Raw genomic sequence first — 21,188 nt, 5'->3', positions numbered from 1 at the left:
ACATGTAGCCTACGAACCAACTGTTTGTAAAGTTCATAGAGTTCACATTACTGTGTTGTGATAAGTGCATTAGTGCATTTTTCATGTCAGGACATTTCAAAAGGGCTTGTTAAATCTAACTAATACACAATAACTGGTGGTAAAGCCATTAGCCCATGCCAAAACTGAATTTGAACAAAAACGGAAACAAGCAGCAGTTAAACTGTCACTTCTCTGATCATCTTTGATCGGCCTCTGACCAAATTGCGCGCAAGTGCGTCACGGATTCATCTGTTCTTGTGGTTCGTATGGTTTATATGCCTCCATCTCATTTCCTGCTGTTCAAACCATATACAGTCTATGGTTCATACGACAGGTGATGTGCAAAACGGAATATATATAAATTGCAACCCTGATACAAAAAAAACAAATCAATGACACAGGCGATTTGATATTTGCAAAATATTCAAATTTTATTCATTCATATAATATTTCATATTATAATAAATTGTACAAAAAGACTGTTCTACTACAATGTAACATGGTTACCTCGTATTACTGTAATGTAACAATGAAGCAATCATAGACTCAGATGTATTTTTCTAGGATCGCTTTTATCTTTCAAAGTTTGTTGGATGCTGCAGCTCAAAGAATGAAAGCTGGAAAACTTTACAAAACAACCCACATTTATGACAAGTACGAACATAACCGGTGCTGTCTCCGTCCCAATCCACATTATTAGGTGCGAACAGCATCTGGCTTGAGGAACAGTCTGCTGTGCCAGTAGTCTGGGTTGTCAAATGATGTGTTGCTGCCAGGCTCCCCGATGCCAGCCAACACCTTGATGTATCCCCCAATCCCTGCACACATGTCCCTGCCCATCTCCTCAGAAACAGCCCTCCCCTTCAATGGGAGGTTCTGGTAGTCTGCCTGCTCCCACCCACTGGGCATCACTCCAAATCTGGTCATCTCTTCATACTCCTCCACCATTTCACCCCCTGCTGTGAGCACATCTGGCCTAGGCATGACCATACCGCTCACATTCCCCTGAAGTGCAGGTTGTTTATTTGTGTTGTGGTACTTCTCCTCCTCCTCCTCCTCCTCCTCTTCCTCCTCAAGCTCTTTTTTCAACACCTCCACTATTTGGTCTGTTTCCTCTGTCTTTGCTGCGCTCTTTGAAGATGTTTGACTCCCACATCTCTCCCATGCTGGATCATCTCCCTCTATAGAGTTCAAACGCCTGATATCCATGTATTCATACCTGCCTATCCCTTGAGCTGCCTCTTCTTGGTCATCCACAGCTCTGATCCCACTATCAGAGTCTCCAGTGAGCTGATGTTTCTCTGTGGAGTCTCTTTGCTCTGCAACACCTCCTTCACTATCTCCATCTTCTTGCTTCATCCTTACAGCTGAGATCGGTGTCAGAGTTTCCACATCCGTTGTTTCCTCTACAGGTAAGCGAGCCAAGAGGGTTGGTGAGGTTTTACAACAAACTGCCGCTGAGTTGGCCTCTGCCTGTGATAGGACCCCGCTGGTCGAGCAAAGAGGAGCACCAGATTCTTTGCTCATGATTTCATACTCCTGGGAGGGATTTATCACCACAAGAGACAGATTATTCTTGAGTCTTGAGTTTCTTCGCCCAGAATGAGAGGCGCTGCAGACTGTGTGCCAAGACAGAATGTGTAGAAGGAAGATCAGGAGGGAGAAGCCACGATTATGTATTGTTTACACCATCACTTACAAAACAGTCAAGTAAATAATAGAATAAATCAGCATGCTCCCATCAGAGTGCTGGTATTTTACCTCTCTGTGGAGTAACACGTGACCCAGCCAGGACATAGCCACAGTGGTCCACCTCCTCTTCTTCCTCTGCAGTCCACACTTTATACGAGGATGGACTTGATGCTGATGAGAGCTTCCTGTGCCGGCTAATGGCTATACGAGGAGTACCCCTCTCGGAGCCAAACCTGGCCCTGTGAAGACTCTCAGTCCGTGAACCCTCCTCATGCAGCTCTGCCTCTCTGCCACTCCCCCTGAACTCTGACCTCTCGGGCAGCGTCCGCACAGAGCTCAGTCGAGACCTCTGAAGCCACAGCTGAGACAGAAAAAACGGAAGACATGTACTGATGCAGCAGCTCTAATGCGCTTTAATCTGTCTCACTTCCTCTGCTAATGACCCACTGGCACTGTGGGGTCGTAATATTGACTCTAATATGGCTATTGGAAAAGTATAGTTCAAACTGTATCACCTGTGTAATTGTAGTAATGTGTTTGTTTGCATGCATGTGTGTGATTTTGTGAGTCTGTATCACCTGGCGGATACTGTCCACGGGGCTGGGGTTCATTGGCAGGTATCCAATGGGTCCAGCCTGAGAGGTACCACTCTACAAATCAGGGAAGAAAAAGTGTTATGTTCTCGTTTCCTTTGCCTCTGATCTAATCACAATGGTCCCAAAAGAGTCTAAAATGTATGTGTGTTTCATTACCCTGTAAGAATTAATCCGTGAACGAGACAGACTCCAAGATGGAGAGTGTTGGAGAGGAGGAGTAGTGAAACCATCCTCCAGTCCTTCCTCGTGTTGGTCTTCCAAATCTTCCTGCAGAAGCCCTCGCTCTGATTCTCTTCGATGGATCTCGACAGAGGCAGCTTCTCCTCCTTCCATCTACAGAAATACATAGAAGCATAAAGGGTTTAACGTCTAAGTCAACAGCCAGTGGACTTAACTTTAGAATAAATGACGATGATAGCCTCACCTTGATGACAAGATATCTTGGTGGGTCTCTTGCCATGCGAGTAAAGTCACTGGCCAGCTCTTTGAAGGTCGGCCTTATATTTTCATCAATCATCCAGCCTAAAGAGCAGAAGCAAAACATGTCAGATCATATCTTTGTGTTTCTGCATACTGGTTGTCATGTTTCATCATACTCACATTTAACCATGACCATGTAGACGTCTATGGTACAGATGCGGGGCTGTGACAGTCGTTCCCCCTTCTCCAGCAGACTCGGCACCTCCTGAGGCTGCACGGATGCATACGGCTCCGCCCCGAATGACATCATCTCCCACACTGTCACCCCTGTCCGGGAAGAGAGACGCCACATTTGAATGCTGCATGCCAGCTTTCAAGAGGAACGTTTATTTTATTAGTACAGTATAACATTCACACACTCACACAAAGAAACCCGCAGCCTCTTACCATAACTCCAAACGTCACTTTGATGAGTGTATCTTCGGAACAAGATGCTCTCCAGTGCCATCCATTTTATGGGTGTCTGGATTAAGTGACAAATTGCAGACGTGCCATAAATCGAGGAGACAGTGAAAACCTCTCAACTGTGACTTATTAAATTAATCATAACAACCTTGGTGTCAGTGTAAATGTATTTCTTGTCATCGGGATAAAGGAGGTCTGCTACACTGTAGTCAGAAATCTGGACCTGGTAGTCGTTCTTCAACAGGATGTTTCGGGCAGCCAGGTTCCTGTGGACCATGCAGTGCTCCTCCAGGTAGTACATACCCTGAGACACAAACATACATACAGTATATACCCTATATATTATTCAAAACATGTGGTTGCTCCAAAAAAGTCTGTAGCTCATGTCGCACTTACTTTAGCAATCTGCACACACCAGTTGAGCAGGCGCTGGGGGTCCAGGCTGTTCTTGTGATGCCTGATGTGCTCCAGTAAGGAGCCCTGTGAACTAAGCTGGGTCACCAGCTGCAGACTGGGACCTGGACAGATGCCCAGCAGCCTAACGATGTAGGGGTGGTCCAGGCTGCCCATGGACAGCATATGCTACACAGAGAGCAAAAACACTGTTTACTTTTCTGACTATGATATGATACGTTGCATTTTGTATGAAATGTTGTACGTATGTGACATTAATTGCTCTTTCTGTAATGCTATGACTCACATCAGTGATCTCAGTGAAGGTCTGTCGGCCTGAGCTATCCTGGATGGTTTTAATGGCCACAGGGATCTTCACAGTCTCTCCCTCCGGAGTCCAAACACCCTTAAACACAATTAAATGCACAGCAGCATTCACATCAGTTCACAAGAATCTGTGAAACTTGTATCAGTCTTCTAAAATTCTAATGGAACATCAATCAGTGGATTATCAGTGGATGTGCACAAAGACAAAGAGGTTAATAAATACCTTGTGCACTATGCCAAAAACTCCAAAGCCAAGGGCTTTGATTTTTTTCAGCTCTGAAGGCCTCAGGATGCGGGCATGAACCTTGGTGCCTTTCTCTCCGGGACCAAGTGGCTCAAAGCTCTGCCAAAAATTCCCATAATTACATTCCTCTCTAAAAACAAATGCATGTAGCAGTCAAAGCAAAAGCAGCTCATGTGGTTGGATGGTCTCTAAAGTCTCACCTCTCCGCTCTCCAGGTACCTCCTCATGGCTCTCTTGCGGCGGATGGCCAAGCCTCGGTGGTACAGCACACCCAGGAAAAACAACACCAGGCATAATATCAAGCCAGCCGGTAAACCTAAAGCTATGCCTGTGATCTGACCACTGCAGAGGGAAGCAGAGGGAGATGCTAATGTGCAGATTCCAACTAACAAAAGTGCAGAAGTGATTGGTAAGAAATGCGCGAAACAAAAAAAGTCTAATCGGGGAACAGTTTATTTGTCAAATTTGCACATATGCATGTCATATGCATGTCTGAATAAAGGGGGATTATTAAAAAATGAGGGATCAGGTGTGCAGTTTGTGAAGTTAATTTGTGTCTCAATTGCTCAATTTGCAACACTGACCCTGTGTCATATGTATTGAGTTGTGGATGGATCACACACATTGCAGTGTAGTGTTTTATATTCACCAGCAGGGGGAAACACTCACCTGCTAACTGCCAGTCTAGCTGCCGCTAAACAATCATTTAATCCTGGACCTGAGCAGCTGTAACAGATAAACACATCATTGATTTGATAATTGTTACACATCCACAGACGGACACACACACACACACACACACACACACACACACACACACACACACACACACACACACACACACACACACACACACACACACACACACACACACACACACACACACACACACACACACACACACACACACACACACACACACACATATAATTTGGATCCAGTCTCACCCCTGTGTGCAGTTATGGTGACATGGTTCACAGTGACCTTCCCTGTTGGGGTATTTGAAGATCAGTCCCCTCTGTCCATCATTTACCCCAGTGGGACAAGAGGACATGCAGTAAGGACCATCTCGAAGGTTGGCGCATGCCATACACTTGTCTGCACCCTAACAAAGAAAGGGACGGAGGAAGAGACGTATATGAGAAGCTTAGACACATCATATTTACTGTATGTATAACTCTATGGGGAGGCATTGAAACCTGCAAATAACCAAGACACAGAATAAATGATTTAGACCATTGGCTACTACACATGATTTAAAATATAATGGGCAGGAAGTGGCGGAGAGTCGATACAAAATGTCATAATGGAAGAGAGCAGCGACTTCGTCAGCATTTTGTTGAGATTTGTTGCAGATTTTACATTGGACAGAAGGTGTCACAAGAGCATCAGTGGAATAAAGTTGTTTGAAAGGAACAAATCAAATTTCTTTCAATAATTTAGATCGTCATCATTGCTATTTTATTCTATTGCAGGGCAAATTATAACTCATGTCTAGACAGTATTAATATTACTATATAAAGGTTGTTGGGTTTGGATTCAGAGATTTGTGAGACAGAGTAAAACTATAAAAAATGGGGGACAAAAATATGAGTCTGAGGGAGACCCGTCCTTTCCCAGAGGGATTTATGGCCTCGTAAAGTAGTAAAGGTATGACTGTAAAAACAATAAAAAACATTATTATTGGATAATTAGCTAAATGTAATTGACAATCCATACAAAGACATTGGGCCACAGTGTACTATCAAAGAAAGTGATTACCAGTCCAGTACAGCTGGACGTCCCACTCTGAGGCTTGCACTCTGGATGACAGGCAACACACTCGCCATCAGGTCCTGCAAATTCCCTTGGAGCTCTAGGGAAACAATATTCAAATACATATATGGTCAGATGAAATCAATATATTCAACACACAAACAACCCCAGTAAGAATATCAACACACATATGTATCTACTGACCCAGTGTGGAAATTACAGCTACCCACACATGTGCCGTCTCGGCTGTAGTTCCTACAGGAGAGACAGTGGTCGGGCCCCGGGCCCCAGCAGCCTGAGTCTGAACACAGCGGGTCACACACATGGCCCTCTTCAACTGCACACACAACAATGTGAGAAAAACATCAGGAAACTGATGAAGATTTATCAATATGGAGATTGCTAAAAGTGTATAGTAGCCTACAGTTTGTTCAGCTCAACGAACAACAAAAGATAACGTGTTTCATTTGGATTATAGACAGGTTCTTTATATCTCGTCTCACCACACTCTGCCAGCGGCCTGTTGTTGTTGAAGTTGTTGACTCGAACTCTGCGGCCCCTGAACAGCTGCGGCCAGTTTACTGTGTGGTGGTAACAGAGGTTGGCATTCTGACTGATGTACACACTGCCATCACTGATCTCCCGGAGAGAGCGCAGGCCCAGTGAGGTAAGAGTGTGGAGATGCATCACCATCAGAGAAAAACGCCTTTGGTTGGAAGGTTGGAGGACAGAGGGGACGCAGACAAAAAGAAAACAAAGGGAAAAAAAACATTTAAGAAATATTTATGATATATACTGTATATGTCAAAGAATTACTTAAAATTTGCAACACTTGTTTGTTTATATAGCAGCTCATAGCAGTTAGGAGGGTGTAGAGTGTGTGAGAGAGCAGTGATGACACACGGTTATACAACACACTTGTAATATAGATATGAGTTTAGGCAAGAACACAAGAATCAGAACCATCCTGAGGCATGCAGCATGTTTAAAGTCAGTAACATTACATCTTAAGAGCGTTAGTACCATTTGAATATCTGATCTTTCTATATAGAAGAACATTTTGTTGATATGTTATTTGTTTTATCAGGTTAATTAATCGTCTTTTACTGATTTACATCAATTTCTACTGGGCACCAACATTAACAAACATCAGTGTGTGTACACAAGACTTACTTGTAGAGAGACCTCCCTTGAATGGTTGTGAGACTCGAAAAAACAGACAGATCATTCAGTTCTTTGGGCCACGACTGGATGTTTAGGATATCTGACAATCAAACGCAGTGATAACATTCAAACATAAAGACTGCAAAGGTATTTAGATTGTTTTAGGCCATTATCAGCATATTGCAGAACATTTTTCCAGATTATGAGACGGATAATTAATTGGTGATAGGTGTCGATCTACTTTTAAACAGCTGTATTACCAAGTGACTGAATGTAACTTTGGCAAGAATACTGAGTGGTATTTAAAAAATATCACATTACACTTAAAATGAATTGAAAACAATTGTCACCCGGATTTAGATTTAAAACCTACCAGTGTGCTTTGATTAAACTTTGAAATATGAATTGCAACAGTAGTCTGCTACAACATGTAAAACTATCACCAAGCAGTGTGATCCATTATTAGCACCAACAAAGTTTACACAAACCTGTTATTTCTCTCACGGTGCGAAACACTTCCAGCTTTTTGGCATCCAGGGGCGGGATGTTTTTAAAGTCATCTCTATGAAGAACAAAACACACAATATGAACAGGCTAACTCTACATAGCTGCACGCAGTGATCCTTCAGGCAGGGCAGGCAATTTACCCAAGAATCCCCGTGACCAGGAAGTGAAGGCTGCCCTGGATCTTGGTGCAGTTGATGAAGCTGTCGATGTTGCTGGAGTCCACTGTCTGTCTATGCTCAGCTCCAGTGCCTTCACACACTACAGGAATGACCAAGCACCATCTTAATCTTTGATGACTGACAAATATACTCAATGTAAGAAGTGGAAAGTATATATATATAGTGCCAACCTTTTGGGCAGAGTCCACTGCAGAGCTCACACTGCTTCTGGCCGTCTCTCTCCACCTCCATCTTGTCTGGTGGACAAACGCTTACACAAGAGCTATCGTCCACCAAGAAATGGGCTAGAGGGAGCAAGACAAAAAAAAAGAACACTATGACACAGGCTTGCAATATCAGGTAGGCTAGTTAAAGTATTTTCCAAATTGCACAAAAAGTAACAAGACAACACGTTGAGGATACAAACACACGAACAAACACAAGCCACTCACTGGGACACTGGGAGACACAGATGGATCCGTACTGATATTTGGCATTAGGGTTGGTCTCCATTTGAAACGTCTGCTTGTCATAGATCAAAGTCTGGGGACACTGGGGCACACAGGCTCCAGAGTCGTTGAAATGACGACATGCCTACACACACACACACACACACACACACACACACACACACACACACACAAACAGACATTTGAGCAAACATATGCTAATTAAGTCCTGAATCCCAAATGATGGGTAGCTCAGTAAAGAAATCATCTTAAAGTATAACCATGGTTTGGCTCAAATAATACAAATCATTTCTGTTAAATATGAACTCTGACTGCTTTCCATAACACAACACTATACACAGTTTTATAAGTCTGTTAGTCCCTCACCTGGTCCAGAATGGCATATATAAACAACTACTGCTTAGATAGTTGGATAAATGTTGCATATTTATGGCCCCAGAGGATGAATCTTACAGATCTGTTGACATTTTTGGCTTTCGAACGAAATGTCTCAATAACTATTGGATGGAGCTGTGACATTTGGTGCACAGATTCATAATCCCTCGGATGAATTGTAGTACGTGAAAAGATCCTCTGACTTTTCATCTAATCACATTTTGAATTTGTCATTCGTGATTTTCCCATCAGCCTCAGATGTACATTGTGTTTAGTGTTAGTTAGCAGACATGCTAAACTAAGATAGGGAACATGGTTGGCATTATACCGGCTGAACATCAGCATGTTAGCATTGTAATTGCAAGCATGCTAAAAGTCATTAATTAGCTCAAGGCACTGCTGTGAGTAGAGCCTCACAGCTGCTAACATGGCTGGCTAAACTCACAAGCTATATTGACAGAAAATCAAACCCAGAAACTACAGAATAATAATATTAATTTGTTTCTGTTTGGGAGCTGCCTCAAATATCAGATGAACCATCAAAAAAAGAGTTTAAAAAACAGGTCACGTGCACAACACTGGGTTGGATGTTAGTGAGCAGGTTTCAAGTGTCTACAGACCAGACTATATTACTGTAACAAAAACCAATAGCTGCCTGGAAGATGGGAATTGAATCAAAAGAGCGAGCATATTTGTAATTGGATAACATCCACCTGTAAAGTCCTTAAAACCATTGACTTTCAAGTATATCTGTTACAATAGAACCAATTCTGGAAGCAAATGAGGAAGTAAAGTATTTTTTTACATAAAGGAGGCAAAATAGTTAAAAAAATTATTTATTTTTAGCTTCCTTTGTTGCTGAAGAATAAAAAACCTACGGTATAATGTTTGCAAAGACTGCCTTTGTCTTCATTATATCAAAAACAGAGTACTTACAAAACAATCCACATCCAGAGGGCCTTTACATCCCGCTGCACATTCTATGTGACAGCAGTCCCTGGGGCTCGTCCCAAAACAGCGGCCATTACACTGTGGAGCGCACACCGTCTTAGTCACTGAGACACACAGGAGAGACGGGTTAAACAGAGGTTACCAATGTGCATATGTGTGTGTGTGTGTCTTTCTCTCCGTCTCTGTGTATTTCAGTGTATGAAGAGTGACAGTCAGTGAGGAGAAAGAAGGAGGAGGAGGAGAGAGATAAAACACAAGAGAGAAAAACAGGGAAACAGAATAATTCACAACTCACAGATCTGACATTGGTCCTCATTTGGCCCCCAGCAGTAATCTCCACAGGATTTGTGGCATGGGCCTGACAGAGGGAAAGAGAGGCAGTAGTTATAAGAGAGAGTATCCAGAGATAATTTAAAGATATGTGAAATAGGACTAACCCAACACCAACCTCTCTCTCCATTGTACTGGATGTCAATTGGAGCACTATTGTCCCTGATGATATCTTGCCAGAAGATCCAGGGGCCGTAACTCAAGTACTTGTTGTTGATAATCTGCACTCCTCCCTCTAGAATCTCTGTGAAGAAATTATAAGAAATTATGCAGAGAGAGCGCAGGCTGGATGTCCTTTAGCAACACTTTAGACTGCAGCCCACAAATTTAAATTGAAATACTTTTTACCTTCTGGGTAAAATATACAAAAAGTATACCAGCGGGTACAAGGATAGACGTACAGGCAGTAAAGGACCTAAAACTAAATGACCCAAGGAATACTTTTTTCCAATGAGGATTTATATCACATAATTGGAAGATACAGACTCGTCACATACATACAGGGACATATATGACCTCTGCCTTTAATCCATCCAAAGCATTTTCAGTAGCAGTGGGCTGCTGTGCCCACAGGGGGAGAGGAATGGCATATCCTTTTACAAAAGCTATATCATGAAAACTGCACCATAATTCTTTCCAACATTTGTTTTTGTTGTCGGTATTGTGCATGTGTGCTCACGGTCACACTGTCCTGGCTTACTGGGATTTACTGATTAGAACAGAGCCATCGTTAAAGCTATTAGCAACACCTGCGCTTCTCCTGCGAGACCGAGACTAGAGTCTGAATATCTGCTGTGAGAAAGGCCACTGAGACAGAGCTTTGATAAAGTGCTATACCAGGATGTCAAGGATTTGGGGAATGCACGCCTTGCCATAAATAGTTTTTATACCACTTAAGAAGACATGAAGATTAGCTGACAGTGAAGATAAGTGAAGATTGGGATTTTCCCTAATTGTTCCAATACATTGTCCTGCCATTCTTTCAAAGTATGAGTAATTGTCAGCTATAATAGCAACATCTATGTTTCTCTGCACATAAAATGACACATCTTATGTTTCTTTGGACAAAACTTAAAGAAGTTTACATAGAAGAACAGCACAGCAAATCTTAAAAGCCCGATTCACACCTTGCATATAAGAAATCGTTGTTTTCTCGGGTAACCCTCTTTACCTGTCAGATTAGCGAGGCCCAGCTGCCGCAGGCCATTGGAGCCGTCTTTGGGGTAGTTCATTAAGACAGAGAGAGCAAAGCGTCTCTCATAAAGGCTGTTTCCTCTGATGACCCGTAGTTGCCCCAGAGGGATCTCCTGAAAGTGGTTCATGGCAATGAGGACATAGCCAGTCACCTCGCGGATTGCCTGGAGGGAAAGAAAAGGACCACACTTCTACACCTCGTACATAGAAATCAGTTGAAAGACAAGGCATTTGGGATTTTGGGATTTTTTTACCTTGAGAAAGGAGAAGTCCCAGCAACTCTCAATTTGAGTGATCTCCAGGTTTCCCATGATGATCTCACAGCCGTCATAACGGTCCTTAATCAGGTTGTACTGAATCTCCTGAGAACCTGTGGAGCTCAGTCCGTTCTGCGTACCAGGACACACCACTGACAAACATGCAGAGAAGAGAGACAAATATTACTCTACTTAGTTTAAAGGGTGATTTAGGGACTGGTGAAGAGAACCTTGGGTCAATGTATCACTTTACTTGCTATATATGTTAGACCATGTCAGTGGTTGTGTACGCTTAGCTTATTTACTACACATCCAGGCAGAATGCGTTGCAAGATCACATGTACTTAACATCACATTGAAATCATTTGCAAACTATGCAAACACTGTGTTTTTTTAATGAATTTTGCTGTCTGGTTTCTGTTAATTTCTGTAACTCTTGAAGATCAATTAGCAGACTCTAGAAACCTTTTTGAGTTGTGTAATCCACCGCAGTGAACATCAAGTCTGTATCATGTTTTGCCAGAGTTATCATTGCAACATAATGTGCTGTATTACAGTCCAACAATTATGTGATTTTGACAAAGATGAATGCAGTCTGTGATGCATTACACAATTCAAGCAAGTTTTAAGAGTTGCTGTCTGCTGATTTATTTTGATACCATACAGAAATGTATGGAAACCAATGGCAGCTTGGAATGCTTGAAAACAAATAGCATATTTGAGTGAGAGGGTTATATTGTGCAGTACTTATGGGCTTGGTCTTCTTGATACTGCGTGTGCTGCTGTTTTGGCTGGAGAGTTTGATGCAAAGCACAGTAATACAGACAGGCTGTAACCCTGGTACATGGAGCAGTCCAGGCCTGCGGCTGATTGAGTGGAAGTTGAGGGAGAGGGACTTTTCTCAGACAAAGTTCCTCATTGTGACAAAGCTATAAATGTGGACTGTGTGTCCCATTGACTGAAGAGTGATGCAGTGACAGACAGTGCTCCTGTGTGTGTGCATGTGCGTATGTATGTGAGTGTCTGAGGGGTCTGCGTTGCTGAGATCATACCAGCAGACAATGGGCCTTGTGTGAGTAGGACTTTCTGGCAGAGGGAAGGGAAATATCATGAACGTAAGGAGGATTGCACACTATTTCGTACTGACCAACAAAAAATGTGGAGCTGGCCCTTTATGTGCAAAGACAAAACACCTGCAGCTGTCAACACAACCCACATTTCCTGTCTTTATTGGGAACATGCAGAGGTATAAACCAAAATCTTCTAGCTACACTAAAGTGAAGTTGATCCCTTCCATAAACAAACCTTTTAGGCTTGTTGCGTGGGGTTTTTATGGAAAATTGCATGTTGACAGATGTAGCGTATCTCATATCTTCGTGAAAACATAGAATAAAAGTGGAATGCTCAGCCTATCTTGGAGAGTTGCATGATAATTCTTACTATTACAGCAATTGAAACTCAATCATGCATAAAGCATGCACAACACAGCTAAAATTAGTGATTTTCAGTTCAACAAAACAATCATCTGCAGATTGCATGTATCAACATGAACAGGACCAATTGTTCTCAGTAGCTTTTTACAACTGGGATCATTGCCATGCAAGCTATTTTGTCTCCGCGAGGGCATTGATGTTGCTGGCAGCCATCACGAGCAGAATATAAAGTGGCGATGTATTGCTGCATTAAGGGCCTTGATTAAAGCCCAGTAACAACAGTAAAAAAGCTCTCAAGGAGGAGAGCACAAAGGAAAGAAGAGACGAGGGTTAATAGTTTATAAAAAGTAGCCCCTTAACCTCTGACAAGTCTATATGGTATGCATGTTAATTACTCTATTATATTCTATCATTGTATTACATCCTATTCTATTCCATCAAAATATAGTTGCATACATGTTAGAAACTGTGACAATTCAAGGCAAGCAAATGCTAAGGAGTAACTACAGGTGAATTCAAGCAGGAACATTTTATATAATAATAATAATAATAATAATTAATTGATGAAATAATGTCAATTAAAACAGGCAAGACAAGGTTTCATATATGTAATAAAATCCTCTTACCTTCGTGGGTTTGCGATGATGCTGTTTGTAGCCACCATGATAAAGTCACACTCAGTAATATGACTCCCCACCTGATCATGTTGATGTCGAATCTATTTAGTGAGATATGATCATATCACACAGGTTTAGGTAGTCCTGGATATGCAGTATGGATAAAAAATAATCTTTAGGTCTCACGCTCTGTCTCTGATAGACGAGACAAAAAAATAGTCAAAGTGAAGGAGAAATGCAGCTCCTTCTATAAGACTTTGCACTAAACATTACTAATGAGAGCAGAGAAATCGCGCCAATTGCAAAACTAACAACAACAACGAACAAGTGGCAGTTCATTTTGATGCCGGGCTTCCCCTCCCAGACAGAGACATGTGATTGGCCACGAGCCCGATATATTCACCAATCAGAGGTTGGTCCGTCATTTTTTTTTTTTTCACGAGCTGCTGCCTCAATTGTTGCCCTGCGCATCCAAACGGGTAAAATGCTGATAGATTATATATTTTATTTAAAAACACATCAGGCGCATGTAGATAAAGCTGCATAACATTTAAATGAATGTACTTTTACCTTTAGTATGTCAAGTTGACTATGTTTCTGTGTGAATTGATTCAAAAAAGTAACTTTTTGATAAGCAAATGTTTGTTATCCAAACCTTATCCATGTGCACCAGTGCTAACACCATGTACCCTATATATGTCCCTTCATGTGCAGTTATTTTGGTTTCATGTTGCCAGCTGCTGCATGAGGAAGCAGTACTGTGACTCCCAGTCAGCAGCCCAGTGCTGAGTGGCTGCACTGTCTTCCCTGTAAAGAGCAGTATTGTCCCCACAGCCCTAAACTGGTTAATCACCTCTTTGATGCGTATGGAGCGGCCTGTCACAATGGGACACATTGTCAGATGGTCAAGTGACTTCTGAACCCAAAACAAGAACAAGCTTAATTTGAGAAAATGGCCTCAGAGCAGGCAAGATTCCTAAACATGAAACTGCGAGTGAAAGGGGAACGTCTTAATAGATAAATATCAGTGACTCGACACATGTCCTGTTACTCATTTTTTGTATGCGAGAGAGCGGAATAGTTGCTGTTTGTTTGGAAGTATCCCCATGTGGGAATTTGAATAATAGTGAGACTACTCAATCATAGCATGGTCCAAGTACACATTAATTATCCTGGTATCAGCCTGCACTATTAAGATGAACTCATAACTGTCCTCCCCGTCCAGCAGGAGGAGACAGAGTCTAAGGATTGGTGCTCAGACACCAGAGCTTCTGTAGGGCCTGTGGGAGGTGAACTCTCAGCCAGTGTTTGCACCTACATGGTTGTTTTATATGATTATTCTTTGACCCAAAAGTTTTATAACAAACTCTTCAAATAAAAGGATCAGCTAAGATCTGTCCACTTGCCTGTTGAATGACGGAAAGCTTGACAGAGCAACAATACTCAGGAAGTTGAACGTTTTTTTTTTACAACCTGAGTCAGTTAACATAAACAACAATCAGTGTGGATCTTGCTTAGTAAAACAGTATAATGGAAAATGTGTTTGGTGAGTATTCTCACATTCTCAGTTGGGTGTCTCTACCGTCAGGTCAAGAAAAGTGGCTTCAAAAAAGGACTAATGGTTCCTGCAGAGTCCGACAGTTTCACATCGCCAACATGGTGTCAGCCTTGGTGGCCCTGTCCCTTCCAAGGCGAGCTGTGGGGGTGACTGCTGTGGCCTTTTGCAGTTGCCACTCCCTTCAGGGATTGATGAATTGATTGTGGGGCTGCTGCCAGTGTGTCTGTGCCCTGGGTGAAGGCGTCCCGGTTACGGGTGGGAATCCCAGCTATGGCATCCGCCCTGGGGCTACTATTGTGGCAGACCTGCAGGGGGCCATGGGGGCTGGTGGCCCCGGGAGCAGCTCTGACCCACATACTGCTGTCACACCCCTGGAGACACAGCGGCACTCTCCCCTACACGGACCTCTGATTGGCCCAGACAAAATGACTCTCTGCGGAGTGCTACAATTCCAAACTACCTGATTGTGCCAAACTTCTCTTGAGGGCAGCAGTTAGGAAAGGCCAAAAGAGAAAGACGACGTAGATCTGTGTCCTTCCCACCTAATTCACCTGCTCATTTTCAATAATCAAGCTCGTCATATGTGCTGTTAAGTAATCTGGCATTTTTCTTAGTTGGGAACTGGTACGATAAACAATTGCTGAGTTAAAAATGAATCCTGATGTCAGCATCTTGAGCAAGTTAATCAAACAATTCATTTTAAATCAATAGATTCTGGGGTTTTCAATGAGATATATGTGTGTAAGAATCTTAAACTAGTTAATGCATTTTTTTGTGCAGGCACAAACGATATAGATCAAAGTAGGGTAAAGACAGATAACTTAGCAAACAGATAAATAAGCATCTTATAAGGTATCAACTGAGGAGTTCAATCAAATATGTTAAACACAACACATGATAAAAACGAGAATGGCAAAGTAAATTAGTTTTGGTGTTTTTATTGATCGTTCGACAAAGTGCCATGAATCATTAAATCATTCAACACTTTTGCACCAGTTTGTGTTGTTTTTATTTTTCTCCTCTTGATAATATCCCGCTAAATTAAATAAATCTACGTTCAGATTGTTTCTTTTTTAAATAAACTTTACCCGTTGGAATGTTCTGCAGTCTTGCTTTTCTACATTTTTCAAGTTAATCCGCCAATAGTCACTGAATGAAGGATGTTCAGCCACAACGGTACTGTGAGTGCATCGGTGTTACAGATCATCGGTGAGATACTTGAATGTCGGACATCCCGATATACAAACCTGTTATCAAAGAGAAACCAACCACTGGCAATATAAGGCCACAAAAACAACGCAATAGAGGGCACATCACACACACAAGCTGCTGTCAGTTGTACATGTCTGCCACCACACTTACCCCAATATCTACAGGTGTATCAACAACACTTTCAATTTGATCGTGAATAACACGGTACTTTTCTTGTTACGTAAACATATATACAGCTGCGCCCACATAGAAAAGCATGCTTTTGCATATTAGAAGGTTTTTCGGTAAACATTTATTATTACAGCATTGTTCCAACCAATTTGGACTGACAAATATAGTCTGAGGAAACAGGCTATTATAATTCACTTTTATTACAGATCTTGTACAGTATTAACATGCCTTGTGATGCAGTATTACTATCATCCACTCTCCTATTTTTTCATTTTTTGTGTGATATGTGTGAACACTCAAAAAGACAACTGATCTAGTTAGCAAATTAAGAAACACAACACTAAAAGCAACACTTGCCTTCTGGTCCACAGTAAATAAATACTCCATTCAAAAATACAAGAAAAAAACAGACATTACATTTTGTACAACTATAATGCATCTGGATATTTTTTGCAACATAATGCACAGAGACACGTGCATTATGCCAATTAGGGAGGAATAAATCAGGATGACAAGCAATGTGAGTTCTTTTGACGGATATAGTGCAGCTGCTCGCACAAACTGACTTAAAAATGAACATTCGAAAATCATGTCAGCTCTCTGATATTGCCAATCACATGCTCTGCTGCATCGATCTCCACATTTTATTTCCAAAGCCACGGAGCTGGTACAGTGTCCCTGTTCTCTCATCTGTATCAGTTCAGCTGTTACATCTCGCTGGCGCCAGACAAAATGTTTTAACCCTTATTGAGCCAGGCAAGTCGACGAAGAACAAATCTTTATTTACAGCAGCGACCTGCAGTATAGTTCACAGCTCTAACGAGCCCGTGAGCCAGGACTGGGATGTCTCCATGCAGATTGGGAAGAGGGGTAATATACACTGATAACAGGGCACCTTTCTTCACCAGCTGCCTCAGCAGTAAATACACATTGCAATAAAGGGAAAAGAACCATTTGATGCATACACATAAATAATAATAAAATAAAACCAATTTACAAACCAAAGAATAAATAAATAAATAAATACATGTTGACAAAAATACAAATTGTTTAAGACTAACTGTATGTCATCTGGTTTTGTGTTTAATAAAATAAGTAGAATTCACATTTTCATTAAATCTAAAATAAATTAAAATTTTGTTTTTTTTGCACATTTTGAGGTCTGAAGCGCATGATTTGGTGTTAAAACAGAAGTATGAACAGAAAAGGACAACTTCACATTTATCTGTGCCTGTATGATATTATTCTGAGATAGTAGCAGTACTCCCACTATACTATTAGGACATTCTTTATCATTTACATTAGGTTTAAAGTAGCCATTGTGAGTCTACATCATCACATTTCTGAACAAATTAAAGGTGATGTAGGTCAAAGGTTAAAGAGACTGCAAAGTAGGGGAAATACATATGCCTTTACAGTAACATTATACTATTACATCCCAATATGTATGTATTCAGCATGTAGAATGTAAGTCATTTGGGTTAACTTCGACACCATTGGTTTGTAAATATTTAAAAACGCTCACCGCAGATCCAAACAAATTATTCTAAATAAAGGAAAAAATTGAAACAAGTATTTTGTTTTGGGGGGGAGGAGGGGAAAGCGATTGAGAGTCTCCCCCTGGGAGCTTTTCAGCACTGCCTCTCCATGTAAACACAATGGATCTACGATAACCACTACCTGGAGCTGGCACCCAGGCTCTTCCCCACTCTGCTGACCGGACTCTTCACTTTTTGTTCTTCAGCTGATTGGCCAGCCAGTCCAGTCCCTCGTAGAGACCGTCTCCACTGGTGGCGCAGGTGGCCTGAATGTACCAGTTGCGGTGGCGTAGGGAGTGCAGGCCCAGCTTGTCTGTGAGCTCTGCAGCATTCATGGCATTGGGCAAGTCCTGAACACAATCACATCAGGCGGTCAGCCAGGAGGCGTCGGATGGTGGGAAAGTGCAGAAAGAATGAAATAGAAAAGGAGGAGACACAAGATCGGATATACCTGTTTGTTGGCAAAGACGAGAAGAACGGCGTCCCGCAGCTCGTCCTCAGCCAGCATCCTCATCAGTTCCTCCCGAGCTTCGTTCACCCGCTCACGATCGTTGCTGTCCACCACGAAGATCAAACCTGCAAGGAGAGATACATGTCTTTTTAAGGGTTGAACCACACAAAACTTCTACTATCCCAGAGTCAACTTCACCCCACTGTTAAACAATGTGCTGATATCATATTGATAAATATGGTTTGGTTGCTGAATCAAGTTTATTCATTGCAGAGGCTTTCAACAACATGACTAAGAGGATAATAATCAGTCGGAGGCTGTTTGCAAATGACCTCATCTAAAACATTAGTCAGATCTGCTCTCAGGTGCCGGGGGCGAGCATTTGCTGCAGGATCTGCCACAGTACTGTAAAGTCCAACATGGCTGACAGGTGAATCATCGACGGGGCTGCTGGTCTGGCTCACCCTGGGTGTTCTGGAAGTAGTGCCTCCACAGGGGACGGATCTTGTCCTGGCCACCCACATCCCACACGGTGAAGCTGATGTTCTTGTACTCCACCGTCTCTACATTAAAACCTGAATGAAAAATCAAAATCAGTTACACAAGCTGGAGGAAGTCAGTGACAAGTGTGTTGCCTAACGCTATCGGTAATTCTGTATTTTCTCACACACCGATTGTGGGGATGGTGGTAACAATCTCCCCCAGCTTCAGCTTGTAGAGGATGGTGGTTTTCCCAGCAGCGTCCAGCCCCACCATGAGAATCCTCATCTCCTTCTTGCCTATCAGGCTCTTCAACAGGTTGCCAAAGATGTTCCCCATGATGACTGGCGGCTCTCACCTCAACTGCAACAGAACTGTTACACACAGGGAGGGAAGTGAAGAGAGCGATTTCCATAAATAGCAACATAACAAGCCTGTGAACCACATATATAGCAAGTCAAAAACCACACACACAAACACGCTCTTCAAAAGCAGCTCTGAACATTACCACGTCGTTAAGGATAGAAGCCACCTCAGAGGAAAGCCAATAAAAGTATACTTCACACCAGGCGGCTGACCTGAACCATACTGGATCTCTGTTATGCGGATCGGCTTTCATGTGGTGCACAGTAACCACCTTTTAAACTGTTTGCTGCAATCGAATGAATGCCAGTGTAACAATCAATTCGTATTACATTAAATGACACATAACCTCAGGTTGTGAGAATGCATGGTGTGCACACAGCCTATAGCTTTAAAGGTGAAAGGCTTTGACTACTTCCCTGTCTTATGTCCCCTTGAACAGGCCAACTCTGCTCTCAACTTGTGCTAACATATCTATACCTGAGGGGCATTTTTCTTATTCATAAGCCAAAATTTGATTTTAAAAAATGCATCCACAGCCTGTACTGTACGGCAAGCAGGAGGATCCCCCTTTTATTTTTTATGATGCATTTGTTTTGTAACTGATGCTATCACTGATTAGCTAACTTACATATCCATTCATTTTGTATTAAATGCACACGCTATAGCTGCTAGCATAGCCTGTTAACAGCTGCAGTGGCCGCACATCCATGCACATTTGTCATAACGCGAGGGGGGAGACGGCTGCTGCTGCAGTCCCCAGCAGGCGATGGATGTGAATGAGCCAACTAACGTATTTATGGCGTAAAAAGGACAGTTACTCGTGCGTTAAGATAGTGACAATATTAGCGAAGGTCTTCAGTACTGAAGAAGAACATTCCCCGGGTCATATTGTGTGCAGTAATGCCCCCTCGTACAGTCACGACAAGCGCACCATGTCGGCCTGATGTCGTCGATTAACGGCGGTCAATTCGCCGAGAAGAGCTGCAAGGCGTTAACGCAGCGACCCGCACGCTGCGGCCACTTGTGTTACTTGGATACATCTTTGAGCATTTTTCACCGTTCGCATCTCATTCACTTACCCGTCAACGGCGGGCAGGCTACCAGCTGGAATCAGGCAGAGAGACTGGATGATAGTCTCGCGATGAGCAGCGGCTGTGACAATGCGTATTCTCGCGATAGTTGGATGGTCAAGAGCACCTCTCACGTTTGCCATCCCGGATGACTTGTTAAAAGCCAGGAGCACTGCTGGAGGACAACTTTAATTGAATTGTCTTTTTATAACATGTTAATAATTGTGTTTAGCATCTGCATCTACCTGCTTTGAGACTTAACTTTATTTATTTATTTTTTCTTATAGATCAAATTGTGTCCAGTTTTTATTCACACACAATATCCTTTCTGACAAGACATTGCATGTGTTTAAATGCTATTTGTGTGGCGTTACAGCAGGAGACCAACAACTAAGCCAATATGAAATGTAACAGAGCTTCCGCAGGAAAACATGCTTGAATAATTAAAACAGGAATCATCTTAATGAATAAGTAAATGGCTGACTGTAATAGGATGCCACGTGATACTTCCTGACAGCAGTCCTCTTTGTGACACAGACAATGAGATGACAGAAGGCAACATTGACTGAATCAATATCATAGCAGGTTACCGACCTCGAGTACTGATTTTGTTATTTTTTCATGCATTTCCAAAGGTGATATTGTACATTTATGTGGTTTTATAAGTGGCATTACATGTAGGAATAGAACGAACCTGGTGTGGGTTTAACCCATTCACCATAAAAACATCCCAGTGTGATTAAATGACATGCATGAGACCAGCCTCACAGGTGAATCCAACATTTGTCTCCCTCTTCCTCTCTGCTGTGTATCAGTCAGTGGTCCAGTGATAGATGTGTTTATCAACTCAGTGGTGAAGGCAGAGGAATAAGAGGGGAGCAGATGTTTGCAGCTGCAGACCAGATTATGGGGTGGAGTGGATGATGGGGGAGACTGCCGAGTTTGTGTGCGCGGGGAGTTAGGAGAGGGTTAC

The 21,188-nt window shown here is 42.4% G+C and overlaps 2 protein-coding genes across 3 annotated transcripts; both read right to left on the bottom strand.

The window, feature by feature from the left end:
* Window positions 1–572: 572 nt before the first annotated feature.
* Window positions 573–13,457, bottom strand: erbb3b (erb-b2 receptor tyrosine kinase 3b). The gene is made up of 28 exons (XM_076095927.1): window positions 13,379–13,457; window positions 11,317–11,471; window positions 11,040–11,226; window positions 9,987–10,112; window positions 9,834–9,896; window positions 9,524–9,642; window positions 8,195–8,336; window positions 7,934–8,047; window positions 7,725–7,842; window positions 7,566–7,639; window positions 7,087–7,177; window positions 6,417–6,619; window positions 6,118–6,250; window positions 5,920–6,013; window positions 5,106–5,263; window positions 4,828–4,884; window positions 4,359–4,500; window positions 4,138–4,257; window positions 3,895–3,993; window positions 3,591–3,776; window positions 3,343–3,498; window positions 3,177–3,252; window positions 2,910–3,056; window positions 2,734–2,831; window positions 2,466–2,642; window positions 2,292–2,363; window positions 1,783–2,074; window positions 573–1,640 (listed from the first exon to the last, which is right to left on the bottom strand). Exons 1-28 carry the CDS (start codon window positions 13,455–13,457, stop codon window positions 718–720), a joined length of 4,401 nt encoding a protein of 1,466 aa, XP_075952042.1. The 3' UTR covers window positions 573–717.
* A 4,579-nt stretch (window positions 13,458–18,036) lies between these two features.
* On the bottom strand, window positions 18,037–19,119 carry arf3a (ADP-ribosylation factor 3a). 2 transcript variants are annotated; one of them, XM_076095939.1, is made up of 4 exons: window positions 18,971–19,119; window positions 18,764–18,874; window positions 18,300–18,424; window positions 18,037–18,198 (listed from the first exon to the last, which is right to left on the bottom strand). In XM_076095939.1, exons 1-4 carry the CDS (start codon window positions 19,116–19,118, stop codon window positions 18,037–18,039), a joined length of 546 nt encoding a protein of 181 aa, XP_075952054.1. In that variant the 5' UTR covers window position 19,119. The 2 variants fall into 2 exon arrangements, with proteins under 2 accessions (XP_075952054.1, XP_075952062.1); XM_076095947.1 differs by lacking the exon at window positions 18,764–18,874.
* Window positions 19,120–21,188: the final 2,069 nt, after the last annotated feature.

Source organism: Anarhichas minor, unplaced genomic scaffold (assembly GCF_050575085.1).
Source record: "Anarhichas minor isolate MPS153535 unplaced genomic scaffold, ASM5057508v1 ptg000003l, whole genome shotgun sequence".
Lineage (NCBI taxonomy): Eukaryota > Metazoa > Chordata > Actinopteri > Perciformes > Anarhichadidae > Anarhichas > Anarhichas minor.
The sequence above is the reverse complement of the archived record's forward strand: the minus strand, read 5'-3'. Positions and strand labels throughout refer to the sequence as shown.

Bases quoted from the DNA above. Each gene is read 5' to 3' on its own strand.
- erbb3b (XM_076095927.1), bottom strand. From the start codon at position 13,457: ATGATCAGGTGGGGAGTCATATTACTGAGTGTGACTTTATCATGGTGG. The intron at 6,251-6,416 runs GTGAGACGAGAT...TTGTGTGTGCAG, and splicing joins CAGGCCGCTGGCAGAGTGTG to TTGAAGAGGGCCATGTGTGT. The intron at 6,014-6,117 runs GTCAGTAGATAC...TTGTTTCCCTAG, and splicing joins AGCTGTAATTTCCACACTGG to AGCTCCAAGGGAATTTGCAG.
- arf3a (XM_076095939.1), bottom strand. From the start codon at position 19,118: ATGGGGAACATCTTTGGCAACCTGTTGAAGAGCCTGATAGGCAAGAAG. The intron at 18,425-18,763 runs GTGAGCCAGACC...CTCTCCTTGCAG, and splicing joins CTACTTCCAGAACACCCAGG to GTTTGATCTTCGTGGTGGAC. The intron at 18,199-18,299 runs GTATATCCGATC...GATTGTGTTCAG, and splicing joins TCGTCTTTGCCAACAAACAG to GACTTGCCCAATGCCATGAA.